Raw genomic sequence first — 23,390 nt, 5'->3', positions numbered from 1 at the left:
CTGCACTAAACCAAGGCTGTATGCAGCAGATAAAATGGTGCAGTGGCCTAGCCCCAGGTAAGACATGCCTTGAGACTATAGCCCACTGCACTCTGCTGTGCATCTTGCTCTATACTGTACATTACATCAATATGTGTGATAGATGGAGGTATGACATTACAATGCAAACTATTATAACACATACCTTTACTTCGCGGGCAATACAATGCAGCTTTCATTACAACGCATGTCATTACAACGTAAGTATTACAACACATACTCCATTTCAGAGAAAAATACTATTCTAAAACTGTTGGGTGCTTACCTCAGGGAAGGTGCTGGTCAGTGAGGGATATGCATTGTAATGGAATGCGCTGTAATGGATCATGCGTTGTATTGACCGCGTTGTAAAGGCAGTGCGTTGTAATGGATGTTTCAGCATGCAACAAATCCTAAAAAGTCTAAAAAAATCACTGAAAATAAATCTTTTTAAAGATACGTTTTGGATACTTTTGTTTGTAAGTCATTAATGTAAATTAATAAAAACCTCAGAACTACATTGCAAAAACTCACATATAGCTAAGGTACGTTTCCAAAGGCAAAGCCTAAAAACCCTGAAATTCGCCAGTTAGTGCATGCTAAGCAGACAATAACTCAAGCCCCCATTCTCTGTTCATACCTAGGCCTGGGCCAAAATTCCGTTCCGTTCGCGGAAATTGCGATAATTTGGCATTTTCGCGATCCGCGGAAAGCGCGAAAATGTCAAAATTTCCGCATTCCGCAGCTTAGCGATAATTTGTTTCTTGCTCATGCTGTAAAATAATACATTCTCGCGTGCGCGCGATCGCCTTACCTGAATCCCCGCGTTCGCTGATAAGTTTTCCCGATCCGGTCGCGTTCTCCACGAGATGTTGGATTGTTGGTAGCCATTTTCGCTGTCTCGCGACAGTTCGCGCCCGCAGTAACGTCATGCGTCGCGCGATCACGTCTTTCTTCTCGCGATCATGCACCGCGAGACAAGTGAAAACAAGATGGCCGCGCCCGCGAGCAACCGCATGGGTAAGTTGGCGAGCCGCGACCAAGCAGAAAATATCGCGAACGGGCGGGAAAAAAACTTCCGCATCTTCACGATATTTCCGCGTGTTTGCAGAGATTTTTAACATTTTCGCGATAATTTGCGAAAGTGAATTTCGCAAATTCCGCCCACCCCTATTCATACCCTCACACATAAATCGTTAGTGACATCTTAAATGACATCATCAGTGACAGCACTGATGATATCACATACGACATGTGATATATAATTGAGTGATGTTATTGTAATGAATAGTGTGGTATGGAAACCCAAATTTCACAAGAACACATGAAATATGGAAATTATTTCAGGAGTCACTTTAAATATAGACCACTTCATATTTCATGACTTCTCCAAGCTATCTGTGCAACTTTACATTGCCCTTTTTTTAATAAACATTATGTTCACAAAATGTGACAATATGTGAATATTCTATTTCAGATCAGCACCCATTGTAGTCTGTACATTGCAGAAAATAGCACCAACAATCTTTTCCGTCTACAGACAGAATATATTTTTAACAAACCAAAGCATGCTTTACTAAACTTCTAGAATAACATAGCAATAAAAACCCCAATCTACTTTGTGGATCTTTACGTTTGTCCATTGTTTATTCAGCATTCTATTAATGAAAGGTAAACAAATGCTGAGCATTGGAAGACCCATAAGTACCTTTTGTTATCTGCACCTTTCATAAAGCAATGATTTTTTAGTAAAGCAGACATATTTAAATATTCCACATTTATAACTGTGTAGATAATTAACTACAGTAAAACAGTGTTGGAACCAGGATTCCTGGTTGGCTGAGTTATGCACTCAGATCAGGATGAAACCACCATTCTTGTCAGAGTAAGCTAGATACACGCTGAACAATAACCTGTGCTCACCCTCTGATAGCTTGGCACAGAGCAGGTAGGTGCGTCTAAAGAGGCAGTGTGTAAGGTATTTGTGCAACACACATACACGCACACAGTAACACATGGAATACACCACAAATAGACAACTCACAGGTTTAGAAAAATAGATTATTATATTCGAACAACACAAGGCTAAAACAACAAACATCTAATGTATAGAAGTTGAGATTGAATTTTAAAGAAATAAATGCATTAAAACTCTTGGAAGCAAGTAGCACTAAAAAAGTAACGTTAAGTCGCACTGGACCGTGGCAAAGTTAAAGTTATGGCCAACTGCGATGGAATGCTGGCTTGCTACAGGAACCACACAGGTCCGTGAACAAAGTACTTTTCCTAGTCACAAACAGCAAGATGCATCAATATCGAGGCTTGCAGGTGCAGGATGCTCCTATCTTCCTCACACAGTGAAGGTGATGCATCAGTTCTGAAGACTGGTGTCAGAGTTGAGAGGTGCGGAGCGATGTGCCAGATTCTTCATGCAGTCAAGAGGATGCATTGATCTCACCAAACTTCAGTGGTGGCGATACTCTGTGTGATGCATCGATCACTGGAGGGAAATAGCTGGTTCCGAGATGATGCGCCCATTTTACTCCTGTCACGGGGTCAATGTAGCAGTTCTGCTACATGCAGAGAGGGAATGCATTGAAATCCATGTTGCACGTAGCTGGGCCACTTCCAGAGAGCCAGGCACAGGAGCAGGGGTAGAGACTTTGATATTCCTGAGTCTCAAGCAACAGGAGGCAAGACAACCAGCCCTTGGAGAGCGCTCAGAGTGTAGGCAGAGTCCAGCTCTCCATCAGCAGAGAAAGAGAGCAGCAGGCAGCAGGACAATAAACAGAAAATCAGGCCTTCCAGATCAGCAGTCTAGTTAAAATCTTTAAGCAGCACAGCAGTTCCTCTGGCAGGCCTTCTTTTACAAATCCAAGAGTGTCTGATTTTAGGTGGTCAGAGACCCAGTACTTATACCCAAAAGTGCCTTGATGTGGGGAGGAGACCTCAAAGCAGCTTCCCGAGGTTCACAAGCATCCCTTTCAACCCAGTCCTGTCTGTCAGAATATCTGTGAAGGGTAATCAGTCCTTTGTGGAGGGACAGGACACTGCCTATTCAAGTGAAGTATTAGCCCCTCCCTTCCATCCTGCCCAGGTAAAGAGGAAATGAAAAAAGTGTAGCTGTCACCCACCCCAAAAGTGTATAGGAGACAGGCTGCCAGACCACAGAGCAGTAAGTTCAGAGAAATGTCATTTCTAAAACAGTAATTTTAAATCCAACTTCAAGTAAATTACAAATCACTAATACTTTTAGTTAGTAGGGAATCCTTTTTTCATCAGAATTGGATTGGCAGCACCATAGGGAGATCTGTGTCTCCAACAGGAAAGATGTAATGAAGGTTTGATGAGGTTTGCTGCTAAATTGAGTAATAAACCGCGCATTACCTACCTTCTGAGACCAGAGAGCCTGCCGTGAGGGAAACGGCCCTGTGGGGAGCATTACACCTGCCAGCCAACTACCGGGACTCCTCCCGCACCGCCGTGAGGTGAACGGCCCAAGGACCACAATACCCAGCAGTCTGTGCTCCGGGCGCCTTCCGCTGACGGCATCAGGCAGCGCCCGGGCTCGTCTTAAGCCCACCAGGCTTCACGCAGCGCGGGACGCGCATTACCTACCTTCTGAGACCAGAGAGCCTGCCGTGAGGGAAACGGCCCTGTGGGGAGCATTACACCTGCCAGCCAACTACCGGGACTCCTCCCGCACCGCCGTGAGGTGAACGGCCCAAGGACCACAATACTCAGCAGTCTGTGCTCCGGGCGCCTGCCGCTGACGGCATCAGGCAGCGCCCGGGCTCGTCTTAAGCCCACCAGGCTTCACGCAGCGCGGGACGCGCATTACCTACCTTCTGAGACCAGAGAGCCTGCCGTGAGGGAAACGGCCCTGTGGGGAGCATTACACCTGCCAGCCAACTACCGGGACTCCTCCCGCACCGCCGTGAGGTGAACGGCCCAAGGACCACAATACCCAGCAGTCTGTGCTCCGGGCGCCTGCCGCTGACGGCATCAGGCAGCGCCCGGGCTCGTCTTAAGCCCACCAGGCTTCACGCAGCGCGGGACGCGCATTACCTACCTTCTGAGACCAGAGAGCCTGCCGTGAGGGAAACGGCCCTGTGGGGAGCATTACACCTGCCAGCCAACTACCGGGACTCCTCCCGCACCGCCGTGAGGTGAACGGCCCAAGGACCACAATACCCAGCAGTCTGTGCTCCGGGCGCCTGCCGCTGACGGCATCAGGCAGCGCCCGGGCTCGTCTTAAGCCCACCAGGCTTCACGCAGCGCGGGACGCGCGCGGGCAGCGCCCGGGCGAAGCCCGGGCCAAGGGCGGGCCCGTCCTTGCCCGTCATCGCCAGGAAGAGGCAGGGCAGGGCCCCCCCCCCTGACCCCCACCACAGGTATTTAGCTGCTTGCATAAATCTAAGTGTTGAACTGTATATTTTGAGTGGACAATGGGGAAAACTACACGGATGGCTACTCGCTCATCTGTTAAAACTAAAGTCCCTGCTAAGACTCCTCTCCCAAGTCTAACAGCAATAGACAGGATGTTGCAAAAAACAATTGGAGTCGTCGCCAATGCTATTGAGAGCACTGAGAGGCGGCTATCACTACCTCCTAGTCTTTGTTTGTTAGCGCAACATCAACAGGATACAGAGGACCGCTCTAATGCTATGTTGAGTATGCAATTGTCACAAGAATCTATATTAATGGCCTCTTATGCGGATTTTCCGGTCAAGGACCCGATTTGTGTTGTAACTTCACAAAGTACACCTCCTGATGAGTTCATGAATCGAGACAATAGGTTGTCTCTAACTCCTAGATTAGAACTAAGTGAGGGACAATCTAATACGAATAACGTCTCCAATCATAGGGAGGAGATAGTTATTTGTGAGAATGAAGATACAAACTCTATGGGTTTGAAAATTGGTGTAACCTCCTTGCAGGAGGTACAGGATAGTAGACCGAAGACTAAAGTGGCACAGATTGTGCGTAAGAAAGGGAAACTAAAAGGGAAAAATAGGAAATCTGTTTTACCCCCTCGCCAAGAGAATGGAGCTAAAAGAAAGCCACCAAGTAGTATTGAAGAAAACTCCACTTTACAAGAAGCCATTACACTGAGTGATTTGGTAGATTTTATGATGAAAATAGAGCAGGTAATGAAGTCCCTGATACTGCCAGTGGTAGGAAGATTAAAATCCCTCTCTGATAAAATTGAGGGCTTAGAAAAGCAAGGGGCAGGTATTGTAGAATCTTTGGAAAACCATGGCGTTCTGATTAAATCTCAAGTTGCAGTAAGCACCCCTAGTGCAGATGATGTTGCTATTAATGTACCACATACATCAGTAGCAGTGACTCTATCTGAAAGGAGTAAGAAGGATGATGCACCCCTTATTATATCTAGGGGGGAAAATATGTTGAATAAAAAAGATACTGGTGAAAAAAGAATTGAAAAAGAGAAAGGTAAGGGATATGGAGATAAGGAGGGAATGATAAACCAAAACATTGAGGAACAGAATGACAAGGTTAAGAAAATACATATTGACCTCCCTCCACAGTCATTACCCTATACAGTAGTGTTAACCGGGGTACCAGAATTGAGTGACGGAAAGATAGAGAATTATCAGGAACTCAAGAATAAGGTAATTTACTGGCTGAATCACAATAGGCCATTGCCTGGACAAACTCGTGTAGAAATTTTAAATGTTAGGAGGGTACACTGGATTGGACAAAGGCATAAAGATATTCAAGGAGATTGTATTATCATAAACTTGAGGGACAGAAGAGCTGTGAGTTACATTTGTCAATGGGAACCAAACTATAACATTGGCAGAATTCACACCCTAGATTTAACCTATTTTTATCCGTTATTGGATCTAAGGAGAGAAAATACCTGGTATTCTGGGAATTATGGGTACAGACATAGAGATAATATTAGTCCAAATTTTACAATCCCATTAGCAAATAGATTTCAGAGCCTGCAGGGGTTAGAAGATATTGACTGACTCAAGGGAGATAATAGACCTACTGATTTGAATATCCCCAAAAGATATCAGACAAGGGACCAAGGGCTTCGGAATACCTCCACCGAAACAGAGATAGTTAAGGCGGCCCCTATTAGTGATAGTTCACAAATTGAGGCATTCCGTGGTGAGGAAATGCCCCTTGATAGTAGGAACACTTTAGATGATGATCAACCTAGCGGGGAAGTTTGGTCTTTTATGAGTTGGAACATTGCAGGACTGAGGTCTAAAGTGGGTAACGAAAACTGGGAAAAAATGGTAGGCGACTCTGATGTAATTAGCCTCCAGGAAACTTGGACAACTGAACCCATACATATTAATGGTTTTAAAACATTTGTTTCCCCAGCGGTCAGTTCCGCTCATGGTAGGGCTAAAGGAGGTTTGTGTACGTATGTCTCGAACCTCCTTGTAGGAGTTAAAACCGAGTTAGTTTTCAATAATGTATATTATCATATTATAAGGATCACAGTTAACAAGGGGTTTTCCATAATTTTGATTAATTTTTATGATAACATCCAAGGTGAAGACCCAAGGGATGTTTTCAGACTATTAGGTAGTAACATCACATTGGCAACTAGGGGGAGGTCAGAGGATTACTGTATTATTTGGGCAGGGGATTTTAACTGCCAAATATGCAGGAGTGGCGAGAACGGGTTGTGTGGTTTACAACTGGATAGAGACAAATGCTCTAGTCATTTTGAGCATACTGTACGAGGGGATTGTCTAAATGAAATAATATTTGAAAATGATCTGGACTTTGTAAACAAGCTGATCAGTCCGGAAATCCCCTTTTTACCAACGTTCAATGGCAGAGGGGCAAACACAACTATTGATTATGCCCTAATGACCACTAGACATAGGGACATGATCTGGAAATGCGGAATTTTGGATTGCCCACTTAGTGATCATTTTCCATTAAACTTTAAAATAACCATGGGATGTAAGAACTATCGTGGTAGGACCAAAACTAAAGTAATAATAGATGATATTGCTATGGTACGGAAAAATGGCTATGCTCTGAAGTGGACAAAAGTTTGCCCCGTAGAATTTCAGGAGAAATTAATTATAAGCATGTTGCCAGAATTTTATGTATGTACAGATGTAAATGCCAAAGATATAGATTTTATTAGTAATTTTACATCAATCACTGCTCAAATAAGAAAGTTATTGTGGGTTGATTCTAAAGGAACGAATACAAGGAAGAAGAGATGGTTTGATACTGAATGTACGAAGGCGTATAAAAGTTTAAAATATGCTATACATGCTACTGAGAAGGATGTTGACCTAATCAGGAAGTGCAGGAGTGTCTATAAGCAGACCCTTAAAAACAGGAAAAACACACTAAAAGTAGAAGCATGGGATGCTTTATGTGATGCCTCGTTAAGTAAAGATTCCGCCTCATTTTGGCGAGTTGTCAATGCCCCCTTTTTAAATTTTAGTGACACGGACCCACTAGATGTAGCAATCACTGAGAATGAGTGGGCTGAGCATTTTTCTAATTTGTACTCCATTGTACAGGATCATATTGTTAGTATCCATGATGATAGTCACCTGAGAGATCATGTACATAGGAGTATTCAACTCGAACCTAAAATAGCAATAACAGAAGTGCAGAAATGTATTGATGCAAGTTTGGCAGGGAAAGCACCAGGCCCTGATGGAGTCCCTGTTGATTTATTCAAAAACAACAAGGAACTCTGGGCACCAATCCTCACACGTATGTTTAATGCCACTCTGAAAGAAGGCCTCCTGCCATCGTGGTGTGAATCCCTGATAGTACCAATTTTTAAAAAGGGCGACCGTGAAAACTGCAAGTGTTACCGCCCAATATCACTCCTGGATTCCACCATTAAAATTCTAGGAAGGGTAATCTTAGATAGGTTACATATATGGGCTAATGAAGCAAATATTTTAAGTGACCTGCAGTACGGTTTTAGGAAAGGTCTTGGTACAATTGAACAGTGTTTGAATTTGCATATTTTAATTGAAAAATATACCAAAGTGAAAGAGGGACGAATGTTTTTAACTTTTGTAGATCTTACCTCCGCATTCGACTCAGTAACACATTGTAAACTTTGGTTAGTAATGGATAACCTGGGTGTGGATAAGCAGATCATTGACTTCCTGAGAGACCTTTATGCAGGGGCATCGGCCCGAGTAAGATATGGGAAAAATGGTGAATGTACTAGATCATTTGCAATCAGAAGGGGTGTAAGACAGGGCTGTGTCCTGGCGCCGTTTCTCTTTACACTTTATATCAATAACGTGGAAAAGATTCTGATAACAGAGTGTAGGGACGTACCAATGGTAGAAAATAGATCAATCCCAATTCTGTTATATGCAGATGACGCGGTCCTGATGGCTAGAACACCGCAGGCCATGCAAAGAGTAGTTACTTCCTTTTCTGATTTTATGAATCAGCTAGATTTAAGCATAAACTGTTCTAAGACATTCACCATGCACTGCGGGGCGGGTGCACAGAGGAAGAAAAAAGCAATTTATATTGGAACCACCCCAGTTGAGGACACCTTAACATTTCCTTATCTAGGAGTCTTAATCGATAGCTCTGGGCTATGGAACAATACCATTAAGACAAGGAAACTGTTGTACTGTAAATCCATCATGGCTTTAAAAAATTTTAGCCGGAAAATAGGGAAGAAACCAATTAAAGAAATGCTGACTGTTTACAAAGCAACTTGTGTAGCAATTGCCACCTATGGAGCAGGCTTATGGGGATATGCTAATGTCAGCATATTACAAGTTGTCGAAAACAATTTTATGAAATATCTCCTGGCCGTCCCACAGAGTGTGTCAACATACTCTTGCCATAATGAACTAGGGGAAATATATTTAGAAGACACAATAAAAACTGCACCAGTTCTTTTATGGCATAGAATATGGACCGTAGATGAATCTGGTTTAAACAGAATGATCATGAGAAATGCAATGGGTCTAGAGAAGTGTGGGAAAATTAAATGGTTGCACTATATTAATAATTTTCTCACGCTACTAGGACTAGGGGATTACTATACTGACCCTCTTTCCCTCTGTAATATTTCGAGGAAGTATTTAAAAGATAAATGTATGACCTATTTGCAAGAGACCAGAGTAAAAACTGAATTTAAGAAAACTACGGTAGTAGCTCACGAGCAAATTATAACCTGCTATAGTTTACAGCCATATTTAAAGCTACAAATGAGTGATTATGAAAGGTTTTTATTGACACGTTTTAGATTTAATCTATTATTTAGAGCACTCAGCTTTCCAAACATGAATAATTGGTCAAAAATCATGAGTAAATGTCCCTGCGATGATTTATCAGTACAATCTGATATGCATATACTTTTCTTTTGTAAATTTTATACTAGACCAAGAGAAATGTTTGTTGTACCTTTGCTAAAAATGATGGAAATTAATCGCTGTCGCCCTGCTTTTTTAGCTGTACAGAAATTGGACAATATTTTAACTGTCGTATTTATTTCCTCATTCCTCAAAAATGTTTTTAAATTGCGGAAAACAATTGAGATCTGAACTTACTCGGTTTTTATTATATGTGGCCCTATGTAATTTTATATAAATGTGATTTTGTTTTTGTACTTTTATGGTTATTTTGGTATTAATAACCGAATAAAGAATAACTTGACTTGACTTGAGTAATAAACCTGTTGCCCAGATGCTCACACTCTATAACGGTAAAACTATTTCATCCACAATGTATGGGTGCAGGGATCTGGGCCACAGGAGACAAGAGTGTTCTACAGATAATAGAAAACACCTTTTTAAGGAGATTACTGTGAGTACCCCACTCTACCCCAGCATCAATTGAGCACTGGGAGTTGAATTCCTTTCTGATATTCTTGAAACTAAACCCGTAATATTGTTGTGATCTGTCTGGTTCAAACAAGAAAAGCTGCTTACTAAATTAATCCTTAAGGACTGTATGGGCTTAGATATGATGAATAGAATCCCATGGTTACATAATATAAAACAGACCTTGCTGGGGCTGGACCAGGCAGAGGGGGATCTGCAGTCTCACCTAGCGGATATCTTAAGATGTTCAATAAAAGAAATAAGAGAGCAGGTGCTGGAAGTCTGCCATAGGAAGAGAAAACAGTCTTTTCATTTTTGCCTTATTTGTTTTTGGAAGATCACCCCTGACGAAGGGCAGAGGCACGTCCGAAATGCATTGGGGACACACGTAGAATTGGATTATTAACACATATTCCGAATACGTATTGAGTGTTCATGAGGAATCTGATGTGAACTCAAAAACATGATGAGAAATTGATTTTGAACAAAGATACACTGAAATGAATAACTGAATAAATTTGATAATTCTGAAAATTAGTTCCTGGCTAAGATTTGATTTCCATTTGGAACCTTGGCAGTGCAAGTAAGGGACGCTTCCACAACATGGACGGCACAACTTTTTCTAAGTATTTACACACGTCTGGGATCAGAAGACATTACCTTTTTTCATGCCAACAAACTTACTACAATCTATCAAAACATTAGAAAAATGGTTATAATTTAACAGAGTGTGTTGTCCAAAAGCACCAATTAATCATATTGTAACCATCTATTGTAATATTGTGTGCTTTTATGGCTCAGTGAATGATTGATGATGATGATGATGAATCCTACTTCACCAGTAAGGAGCATTTATCATTACCATTCCAAAGATATGAAACAAGAAAATGCTACTTCTCATTGATCAGGAATTACAGCTTAAAAGTACATTAAGGAATTCCAAGTGCTAGCCTATGAAAGGGGTAGGTCTCCAGAAGTGAAAACCAAATGTGGGTGTTTGTCACAACTAGGACATGTAGAGAATAAAATCACATATCCTACCTTTCACTTACATGGCACTCTGCCCTTCGGGTTACTTTTTGATGCTATATTTGTAACACAAGAGGGCATTAAGAGTTATTAAGTAGTTTTAAAGGCCAAGTCGAAGTGCAAGTAAACTGCACCCACAGGCCCTGCAGTGGCAGACTTGAGAGAGGTTTGAAAGGCTACTTATGTCATATAATCAGTGCTGTAGCCCAGCTAGTAGTATTTGAATTACAGGCTCTGGCTTTTTGTGATACCACTTTACATGGGACTTACTAGTTGATCAAACGTGCAAATCAAGTATACGCCAATGTCACCAGGTTTAGAGGAGAAGCACATGCTTTTTAGCACTGGTTAGCAGTGGTAAAGTACTCAGAGGCCTAAGGCCAGCAAAAAGAATCAGCAAAAGCAGGAGTCAAAAGGTCAGCGTGATGGCCACCCAAAAGATGACAGGTCTATCAAACATATAGTTCATTGTTTCACTTACTGTTTTTAATAAACATTTCCTTGTTTGAAAAAAGCACATTTTGAAACTAACTGGCCCAAAATAAATATTTATTCTAACAGAACATAACGTGCATCCTGGGGGCCTTTGGCATTGTGGTTTATGATGCACAGAAAGAGACAATCTGCATTGGATAGTGGCACAATATTTTCAGTTGTCCAAACAGATTTCTTGATTCTTCAGTCTTCCATTGACAGACTTGCTATAGCCAACATTTTAGCCCTGCTGTCCAGATATCTATAATTTATTTGACCTCATTTGACCCTTAGTTTTAAGGCATTTTTGGAAAAGGTGCTGAACATATCTTCACAAAACCAAACCATATCTCAAGCTGAACTGCATCACTTAACATCATTCAAGTTTCATTATAATCCCTTCAGCAGATTTCCTGCAGCGCAACAGACATTTCCCTATAAGTATTAATATTCAGCATTTTTAGAACCTTGCTTCCCACATAACATTTTTCTAAGATGAATACAGAGTCATAAAGATTCAAAAACACATGTTATGCATAATATTATGTGACTAAAACAACAGGTTTGCAGATGCCGAAAAAGTGAATGTACACAATGGTTATAAAAATGTTTTTTACTTTCACTAATCATTGTTATATCGTTAACACCAATCTGTGTTTTATGTATTGATTACCTCATCTAAGTTTTCATGGTCTTTCCTAGATTCTGCAGACTGCTTGAAGTGTGCCTACGATCACTGGTCCAGTGCATTAAGAGACAAATGTATACCAAAATCTATTAGCTTCCTGTCCTATGAGGAGCCTCTTGGAATGATATTAGCGTTAATGTCTGTTTTCTTCTTCCTTAATGCTTCCTGTGTCTTTGGTGTCTTTATTTGGTACCGGGACACTCCAGTGGTGAAAGCTAACAATCGTGGCATCAGTTACCTCCTGCTCATCTCACTCATGCTATGCTTCCTCTGTGCAATGAATTTTATTGGCCGCCCCAAGAAACTGACTTGCATGTTGCAGCAAATCATCTTCGGAGTCATCTTCTCCCTTTGTATTTCTTGTGTGCTTGCTAAAACCATCATAGTGGTGATTGTCTTCAGAGCCACAAAACCCAATAGCAATCTCAAGAGGTTCTTAAGTCCAAAGATTGCTTACACCATTGTTCTGGCTTGCACACTAATTCCAGTGACTATTGGGGTTGTTTGGCTGACAACGTCCCCTTCTTTCCCAGAACATAGCACTAGCCCTGCCATGAGAGAGATATTCCTTGAATGCAACAAGGGCTCTGTTGGATGGTTCTACAGCATGTTGGCTTTCATGGGGCTCTTAGCTTCTGGGAGTTTCTTGATCTCCTTTCTAGCCAGGAAACTCCCTGATACCTTCAATGAGACCAAGTTCATCACATTCAGCATGCTTGTGTTTGTCAGTGTTTGGTTGTCATTCATACCAGCCTATCTGAGCACAAAGGGGAAGTATATGATTGCTGTTGAGGTATTTGCCATTTTGTCATCTAGTGCTGGACTTCTCTTTTGTATATTTGGTCCTAAAGCATTCATAATATTTTGGAGGCCAGAGAGGAACACAAGAGACTACTTATCTTCAAAGTCAAGTTTGAAAAATAAATACTAATGCTAACCATTCTTCATGTGTGATTTGGTTTCCAATAATTTACTTTACATACTGGAGAAAGATGTACATATGTAGCACACAGGCATGGAATTGTTCTACTGTATAAAGTCTATATTACATCACAAAAACATCTTGGGAATGTCATTCTAATAGTTCATCAGCAGATGCAATAAGAGTTTGCTTTCAAATAGCAAACTCTAGGATGGTGTGCAATTGACATAACTACAATATTTATTATGTATTTATAAATTTTTTAAAGTAGAAGTCACATTGTAAGTACTTCAGATCTAACGTGTTCTAGACTACTGATAGTGATTATATGGCCCTGCCGGACACACAAGGCCCACCAGGCCATTTTTTCAGGGCTTCCTTGAGAGCACCTGCACTGCAATTTAAGTCTGAACAAGTAAAAGTAGACACTTTCACTTCAGAGTGCCGCCCTGTTTTATCATAGAATTGTAAACAAAGTAGCAGTGCATAAAAGTGACACTGCGAAAAAACACTTTTGACAAAACCAACTCGTTTATTGGAAATGTTGGTTTGTCATGTTAAAGTTTTACAAATGTAAATCATTCACTTATTTCAACATTGCTTTCACAGGTGGGCATGTGATGTCTTTGCTTCTCTTTTACATAATAATTGTGATTTAATTGACATATTTTGTGTGAATTTAAAAAAGCACAGGGAAGAAGAGTGAATAAAAAATATATATATAAACATTTGCACCTATGGCAGAAGCAAATCAGTGTGTGGCAGAAGCAAAGTGTCACCCTTAGAACATAAGAAGAGGCCATATTTAGAGCAGGACTTCTACATCACAGTTTATCACCTTCATTATTGCAAATGTTTCATAATTTCATTTCAGTCGAACACATGGATTTTTGATGCATCATTCTGGTGCAAGTGATCCAATATTCTGCTGATTGCCTGTGTACGCAGCACAAGTGTCACATTATGGATGACAGTCAACCTTGCTTTTTATCAAATGCATGTTCCATTCTTGGACATGTAGGTCTTTTTTCAACTTTCCAGCATAGGCTAAAAAAATTCAAACATTCAAAGCGCTTGTGGCTAAAAACGCAGGATTGGCAGAATCATATAACATTACATGACGTGGCATTTTGGCTGCTGTCAATGTAGTGCATACACACACAGATTGGAGCCTGTTTATGTGTTAATAAATGTACGTTTTATTCCACAACTCCCTTAAGCAGGTTAACCTCCCTGCTAAGATCTAAGTCCTCTTCTTTCTTGAAACTCAACATCACCAGTGTTCTGCATTCCAGATTCCTTTACAGAACACCAGCTCCACTCACATTAATACATGAGCCAGTCTTGTAATGGTTTAAAACATAACATATGTCCTCACTTACGATAACCTTTACAAAGGTGAAAATATTACCAACATATAAATACAAACCATCAAACAACAGTTCAAAATACTATACCTACAAACTTAAGATAATATATACAGATGAATAAACTGGAAACACAAACTATTTGTACTTCTTCGGAAATGTAATTTCTCGTTTCTTTCTGCCACCGCCTTGCTCCTCCATGTCAGTCGAACCATAATTTTCTCTTATATCACTCTTTAGTTTTTTACTTACAATCGCTCCAGCATCTTTTCCTTCCCAACCATTGTCTTCACACATATCACTTACTTTTACCAACCTGCTCTTATTCCATCTTGAACCATCCTGCAATTCTACATAACTCTTCCCTACTCTCTTGACCACCTTGGTTTCCAAAAATACTGATTTTTCTTTTCTTATCCACACTAGCAACTTAATTCGGACCTTTTGACCACATACCACATCAAACTCCTTAGCTATGGTCCTCTCATCAAATTGCTTTTTATACAATATTTGTTTTTCACTAACCTTCTTCTGCAATGCATTCTCATCAACCCTCAACACCTCTTGTCTTATAACCAAAAGCAACAGCCAGTTTCAGTTTCCTCTTTCTTAGTAGTTCAAACGGAGATAAACCTGTGATACAGTGTATACTAATAATAACAATAATAATAAACAGACTTTATTCGGCAGTAAAACCATCATAAAAGAAATCTTACATTGAGGACAATATTGAATTCATTAAAAACATATTTCATCACACAGTAATCATACAAATGTCATTATCATTCTGAACAATCCTGGACTTAAAATTACTCCTAGGAGTGCCTAAATACGGCACTGTTGATTATATAAGTTTCCAGTGGCATAAATACAATCCTAAAATCATTCCTGTACATTTATTTCTATAATCATCCAAGCCTGGTACCAGTGTCCCTCCCAGGCTCAATCATAGTATACAGGGTATACTAGTTTTTTTATGCCTATAACAATTTTGTTATATGATTGATAACATTTCTCCCATTTGCCACTGCCAACTGAATGCTTTCCTTCACAATCCTATTGAACTTTTCAACAAGACCACTGGCCCTCAGACTGTTTTGCAATGACAAATGTTCCTGTGGAATAAACATGTTTCCACATCCTGGGAACAGAATTGTGAACCATTGTCTGATATTATTTCTTCTGGATAAACTTCTCTAATGAATAATTTCTCCACGAATTGTATTACATTTGTACTTGTCACTTCACTCATGAATTCAGTCCCAACACACTTCGAATAATAGTCCACCATGACTACCACAAGCCTGTTGCAATGTCCAATATTGTCAAAAGATACCATTATGGGCCAGATGTAGGTATATCTGAAATACCGATTTCTTAATAGCAAATGTTACTGATTCGCTATTAAGAAATCGGTATTTCCTATGTAGGTAAAGATGCGGTAAAAAATACTGAATCCTTATTATTCCTTCTTACCGAATCAGTAATTGAGATTCGGTAATAAGGAATACCCACCCATTCATTTCTATGGGCTTGGAGGCCCATAGGAATGAATGTGAAGACATTCATTATTAGCAATTCGGTATTACCGAATCGCTAATAGCGGGAGCACTTTCAAGGGTGCCAGGGTGTCAAAAGGACACCCTGTTCCACCCCTGAAATGTGCATGTGTGCACATGTGGCGCACATACATGCCCTAAGGGCATGAATGTGTGCCACATGGCACTTAACAAAAAACAAAAAAGTGATTTTTTAAAGGAAATTGGTAATTACCACCAACTTGAAGTTGGTGGTAATTACCGATTTCTTAAGGCTCAAAAGCACTCTTTAATGTGCTTCCTACATTGCATTTAAGGAATCTGTATTACCGATTCCTCATATGCAAGAGCAATAAGGAATCAGTATTTACCGATTCCTTATTTACCGATTCCTTACCTACATTAGGAATGGCTAAATACCGGTCGGTAACGCTGAAATTTACCGAATTTCGGCATTACTGACCGGTATTTAGCCATCTACATCTGGCCCTATATCTATGTCAACCTTCAACCAGGGACCAGCAGGATAATTAACAGGTTAAAGTGGTTGTGTGTTCGTTTTTAAACTTTTGTCACTCTTTCCACATAGAGTACATTCTTTAACTATTTCCTCCACATCATTGTCCATCCTTGGCCGCCAGAACAATTCTCTCAACCTACTCTTTGTCTTGTTCCTTCCCAGATGACCCTGGTGGCCACCATCTACAATTCTTTTCCTCAATGCCATGGAAGGAATGAGTTTGCAACCTCTCCTGACACCCCATTCATGCACATTGAATTCATCTTTAAGGTGTACATACCCTTTCATATCCATAACATCAGACCAGCCTTCTTTAATACTTCGCATATTCAACCAACTGTGCAAATTCAGCATCTTCTTCAACCACATCCAACCATTCTTTCATTTTGATCAATTCTTCATCTAAACATTCTAAATCTGAAACCCAGCCAAAATTTTGCAAGTCGTCCCCAGAAAAGTTGCATGCCTCCACCACAACTTTGTTCCTAGATAGAGCATCAGCTAAAACATTTTTTGATACTGGAATAAATTGCATCACAAAATGTTAATATACCAGATTGGATAACCATCTTGCAATTCTAGGTGACAGTATGCCCAAACCCTTTGATGAAAAAATATTTATTAACAGCTTATGATCCGTTTTGATGACAAAAGGTATGCCTCATAAATAAGTTCTAAAGTGTCTGGCAGCCCAAAAAACAGCAAATGCTTCCCTTTTGATCACTGAGTACTGTTGATCCATTTGAGATAAGGTGCAAGAAGCATAAGCTATTGCAATCTCTTCACCTTTCTTAATCTGTGTAAGAACCGCTTCTAACCCATATGCACTCGCATCAGTGGAAAGCAGAGTCTTGCAGGACATATCAAATCTACCTAAATGCAGTGTGTTTGGTATTTCCAACTTGATGTTGTCAAATTCCTTACAACAACCTTTGCACCACTAAAATTTGGAAGTTTTCTTGAATAAACTCCTCATTGGCTTAGTCTTGTCCAAAACAATTTCGACAAATTTGGCGTAAAATTAATTTACACCTAAAAATGACTTCCCATCATGCTTGGTGCTAGGTACCATACTTTTAACAATGCTATCTACCAGTTTATTACAAGGTCTTACCCCATTGACATCAATAATATGCGCCCTAAATAAGTCACACTGACCTTCATTTTGCATGTTTCTGCTTTCACTGTGAGGCCACTGCTTTACAATTGTTCCAAAACATTCTTCAATTTATCATCATGATCTTTCTCATACTTCCTACATATCAATATGTCATCCTCAAAATAGCATACCCCCTTTATGTTCCCAAAATGTTTTTGCATTAACCTCTGAAACACTGAGGCCTCAGAGGCTAACTAAAATGGCATACTCTTAAAACGATATGCCCCCAAAAGATGTGAAAAAGATGTAAATTGTTTGGAGTCACTATGCAATTCAACCTGATGGTAAGCAGATAATAGGTCAATTGTTAAAAACTATTTGTTCTTTCCATTGGTGGCAATCAACTGATTGATCTTTGGCCACGGTTGTCTGTCAATCCATATAGGATTGTTCAAATCCCTCAAATCAATGCACATTCAGATGGATTGATCAGGTTTTCGCACTACTACAATGGGTGCCAACCACTCATGTGATTCAATTTTTTTCAATAATATCTGCATCAATCAATTTAGGTATTTCAGATTTTACATCATCCCTCACAGCCAATGGTAAACTGCATGCCTTATGAACCTTAGGTTGACAACCTTTATGTAGTACAATTTTATGCTTAAAACCTTTTAACTTCTCTAATTTCTCCAAACACACCTCTGGAAACATTTGTACTATGCTTTTTTCTTCTGTAGTGACCCCTACTAGAACCACCTGTACCTGGGCACCTGGATATAATAGCATTCACATAGCAGTTTGGTAGATCAAACCAAATAAGGGTGCCCCTTTCTCTGCAACATACACTCTTCCTGAGATTTATTTTTCTTACCCACAATTTCAGCAATAAAAAATTCCAAAATTTCAAAACATTTACTGATATGTGATTTAAGTTGTAGGTCTGGTTTTCATATTTGCTTGGCTTTCAACATCTCACATTTCCTAAAATCTTCTGAAATTATAGTAAACCGAGCTTCAGAGTCCACCAATATTTATTGAAAGGATTCCCATCAATTTCAATAACACACTTGGGGGCATATTATCAAGGATAGAGTTAAACATTATCGCTGGTTTAGCGGCAGAAAACTGCAGCTAAAGCGGCGATAATGGGCTTGATAATATGCCCTTGAGAATTCCTGTAGAAGTCCATGTTCTGGTGTGAACCTTCCTGCACAAAAACATTCATGAGAGGCGTTTTCCTCTTTCTGTGTGTGCTGCAAAATGCAGCACACATAGAAAGAGGAAACAATGAGGAGAAATGAAAAATAAATTTCCTCGTTGCACCTTCTCTGGGGAGGCGCAAGATTTTGGCGCTGCCCCAGGTTTACCTGATGTTGTAAATCTATGACAGCGTCAAGTTCCATGGGTTCTGAATGGGAAAATGCACAGCAACACCCATTGAGCGCCTCTTTCACACAGAGTAAGGAAAGGCAGCGACCCACAATGCCTCCCCTTACTCCATATCTACAAGACCAGGAAAAGCCACGCAGGGTGACTTTGCGTGGCCTTGTAGATATGGGCCTGCACAGTGTGTCACCAGAGAGTCAAAAATAGTGACTCTCCTGTGGTGCAAGGGGCTTTTAAATATATCCCTTAGTTCGCACTTAACACGCTCTGATCAAACTTTAGGTCTCATTCTATAAAACATAAGGGTCAATGTTCTACTAACAGGCTCCGCATAATCTAGCCTGTCTCTACTCATTACTATATTCTATATGGTTTTTTTTCTATTTACGATTATATCCTCTTCATATTTGTCATTTCCTTTAGGATCCTCACCATCTGGACAGTTGGAACTCGAACGCATGCAAAGAAATTGTACAGAATAAAGCCTTTTCTTCATGTGCTCCAAGACAACAAAATAAACTCTTTATTAGACACATCCCTTCTTCAGTTCAGGAAAGGCTTAAACCCCATATGTTTGCTAGTTTTCGAGCTCTAAAAGAACTGACCTTTTTTCCACTTTCTAATGATTTAAACAAATTATTTTCCAGTACTCGCCACTTGCTCCACCTTATTATAATCTGTACCCAGTATTTCTTTTCTAAAGTCTCCTGCAGACATGTTCACACAAAGGCAGAAAATGCCTTTTCTTTATAATAGGCAGGACTCAATTATCTTTTATGACTAGGACCTTGTGCTATAACTACGTCTTATTTACAAATGACATTTGGGATGGAGTAGGAAGAATTCCCTCAGTTGTATCAAGGGTTGCAAGTAATTGTTAAACATTAGGTAGAAGAGTGAGAATTCTTGCAGGGCTCCACTGTTTTTCTTCACAGTTCTGGGCATTCCTGGTTCAATCGTAAATGGTTAGATCTAGGTTGTGAGGAAGCCTTCGTTCCATTATTGGGTAGTCCTTCTCGGATATCTCGAAAGGCAGATTGCCTTTCTCTAGCTGGCCTACATCATTATTATGCATCATTGAACATGTCTGTGGTGTCCGTGAATTCATGAAGTTGTAGAGTGAACTGTCTGTCAACTATCATGGTGATGACGTAGAGTATGTGTTCTTGCTGTATATGGCACAAATGCTGATTTAAGTTACAAAAGCCTGAAAGTAAGGGATGATACAAAAGGTAGAGACAAGTGAACAGCACCGTAAAAGTGTACTTGAGACATGTGAGAAAAGAGAATTTTATGCACAACAATCATAATGCTTATTGATAAGTTGTAATAACATGATTACGTGTGATGTTATTGTTCCTTTAGCTTTACTGATGAGCTACTGCTAGTTTATACATGGCTTAGTATTTCTAATGTCTTTCATTTGAATGGATTGTGAATAGAATTTGATGCAAATCTTTTATAAAAGTAGATACAAAGCTGAGATTGTCAGCTGCTACAGTAAAGATTTTAAAGTTTGCAAAAAGTAAAAAACGATTTTAGTAAAATTAGTTTTTTAAGACTTATTTACCCAAACTGAAATATTGGTGAATTTTGTAGTAATATGCAATTTCTAACTTTAGCTGTTTTCATGCAAAAATGGTAACGTGTGTTATTTATTATTATAATAATTCTTGATGTTTTACATTATACTTCACGTGATTTCTGAGTTTATTTCACTAAAAAGCTAACATGCATTTAAGACCTTTTAGACATGTTCTTTCCTAAGTCGAATCTTCTAGCTCAATACAATGGATCTTGTAGATTTATTCAAAGTTGCTTTTTCTTCTGCATGTGTTACATTGCTCATATCGAAGGACATTCTTTTTACTGTTTGCTGTGAAAGGTTTCGGAGGAAGCCTCATCTTTGGACTGAGTTCATGGAATGCTACTTTCTATCTTCTAGTTGTCCACAGACCTTTGAGGATGATGTGAAATGCTTTTTCTCATGACAAGGATGGTAAAGTATGTTGGAGTATCCAAATGAATAAACAATCGCATGAGTAAACATGTGATTGACCATAGTGGAGTGATAATACTTCATCAACGCATCATAAAGACTATAATGGATGAAACCCCAACGGAGGGGCAACACAACACTTGATTTCAATTTTTGACTTGCTAGGATGTCAATTTCTATGATTTCATGAACCATTTTCTTTGGTTCTTACCTTTGGACTGATGATGCTGCAGCTTTAAAAAGTGAGACTGGAATTCTTCTTTGTCGAACTATATCATTTTGTCTTATTTCACTTTTTAGCCCATGTCTATGGACTCAACTCAGTGGACTAACTTTACCTTTTTGCTTTAGAAATTCTTTTTGAATGCTATTAGGGAGCAGACCATCCTCCTTCCTTATGGAAGTAGGAATCTGAATCTGTGACTAATGTAAATTAGGAGCTATCCTTCTGCCTAATGTAGTTAGAAACCTGTAATTGCTCATTCTGAATCAACCATCCTCATTGGATTCATTGTGACTTAAATGATTGATTTAATATTACATGCTGTAATATTCATAACTGAAAAGCTTAAAAGATTGCTCATGTGTATGCATTTTGAATCTTTAATACAATAACCAACCTACCTAAATTGACAGAGTCTCTTATTGTGCCCTGATGTTCTGAACTGAGCTGTGCTATTTATCTCATGTCTCTAAGTGTGTTGTAGGGAGGATCAGCAAATCATTTCAGAGCACCAAGTTTTAGTTCTTTTATTCTGTGTAGCAATAGCAGAGCTTTTAGTGTGCATCATTTTATTTAGACTTAACTTCTTCAGGAGGCTCGATCTTCCTATTGCAATATTTTATTTTTATAGCATGGTTTTGAGAGTGGTGTATTTGAACTTGATTTCAAATTTGGGAGTTAGCTGCCAATTAATGGTCCTCATCGGGTGGCTTCTATGGAGTTTCTTTTTGACACCCTAATTCTCACCCCTCCTATCCGCAGAAAAAGATCCATCAGAGGGCCATAACCTCTGTGGTAAAGGGAATGCCACGATTAGTCTAATCGTAGGGGGGCCAAGTACGGTTAGAGTGGTAAGTGACTGAGACGGAAGGAAAAAAAGTAAGAAAACCTTCCACTGTATCATTAGTCATGAAGGTGTGCTATTTGAGCGGTATAATGTTTGACTTACACTCAGAGAAAAATTTACGAGATTCTCCCAAAGCGCAATGCAGCAGCCGCAAATACTGTGATGCGCTGTCTGAGAAGGAGAGAGCAGGAGAACACTATATTTAAAAAATAATGGCATTCTCCTTCCATCACCCTAGCGCTGGCGCAGAAATATGCTGCAGTGCTCGATGAACACACCTTTGCACCATAGTGCAAGGATGTCTCCATGAGTCTAGCATAGGTTTTGTACTGGAAGAGAACCCTTCCAGTACGAAATGCCATGCTTAGACTGGCTTAAAATCTTTTTCTACTTTGTATGTGTGCTTTACAGTGCAGCACCCATGCAAAGTCAGATAAGCAAGGAGAAATAATTTCTCCTTCATAGCACCAATTTGAAGTGGGCATTTTTTCTCATGTTAAACCCTGCTTACTTTTTTAAGTAAATAAGGCTTAACATCAGAAACAATGGGCGGTTTCATGTGAACGCACATGCATCACCCAAGGTACGCCTCCTAGGTACTAAGTAATGCAAAGCTGAGCTATGTGCTACTTTCTAGCGATTTTCCAGTGCTAAACAAATTTAGCACTGGAAAGTAAATTAGTAAAAAACAAGATTTTGTGTTAATTTGTGTAACTTTTGTGATGCAAACAAGGCACTTAAACGTAGGGTCATATTTACAAGCCCCGTGGTGCAGGACAGCGCAGCAAGTAACCTTGCTGCTCCACAGGGAAATGACAGAAATTATCTGTATCTACAAGATATGGTGCATTTCTGTCCTCACCCCCTGCACTGGTGCACAATGGGCTTCCTAGCACCAACACAGGCAACCTTGCACCATGCACCATGCACCATGGTCACAAAAAGTGACGTTCCTGCAGGCACAGGGCTTGTAAATATGTCCCTTAGTAAACTTAGTTTAGTAGTGCCGCTAAAGATTGCTTGGAGATGGGCGTCAAAATTGTTGGCTCTTGGGTAGAAGAACTTTCTAGGACTCATTCACATAATGACGCCCAGTGGTGCAATGCTGAACACACGTTTTAGGACGCACATGGTGTGATCAGAAAGCTACCGACCTCCCTACCTTGATTGTATTTACTGCTTCCAGCTTCTTTTGTAGATAATTTCTTAGGATGCAAATACTGGTGGGGTTAAATAAGAAGGAATGACTAAATATGTGGTTTGATGGTGATATATTCATATTTCATGAGCATTTTTAAAATCTAGCAGAGTTTCAAATGTTTGTTGGGTACCCTTAAGGAGTTCTGGGTCATTCAATGTGTGGTCGATCTAAAGGTCTTTGCTATCTGACTTGTTAGATGCCCTTTTTTGCTTGCTTTACTGTGGCAAACTCCAGTGTTGATCTTAC

The 23,390-nt window shown here is 39.9% G+C and overlaps 1 protein-coding gene across 1 annotated transcript in view; it reads left to right on the top strand.

Annotated features, from left to right (window-relative positions):
• LOC146811607 (extracellular calcium-sensing receptor-like) overlaps positions 1 to 12,967 on the top strand; it is a 546,215-nt gene extending 533,248 nt beyond the window's left edge. Inside the window, exon 5 of the mRNA XM_085615085.1 lies at positions 12,051 to 12,967. Within this exon, the coding sequence (XP_085471211.1) occupies positions 12,051 to 12,967 (917 nt within the window). The remainder of the gene's footprint in view (positions 1 to 12,050) is intronic.
• The last annotated feature ends 10,423 nt before the right edge of the window (positions 12,968 to 23,390 follow it).

Source organism: Triturus cristatus, chromosome 7 (genome assembly GCF_964204655.1).
Source record: "Triturus cristatus chromosome 7, aTriCri1.1, whole genome shotgun sequence".
NCBI lineage: Eukaryota > Metazoa > Chordata > Amphibia > Caudata > Salamandridae > Triturus > Triturus cristatus.
Note: the sequence above shows the minus strand (reverse complement) of the source record. Positions and strands in the feature narration are given on the sequence as shown.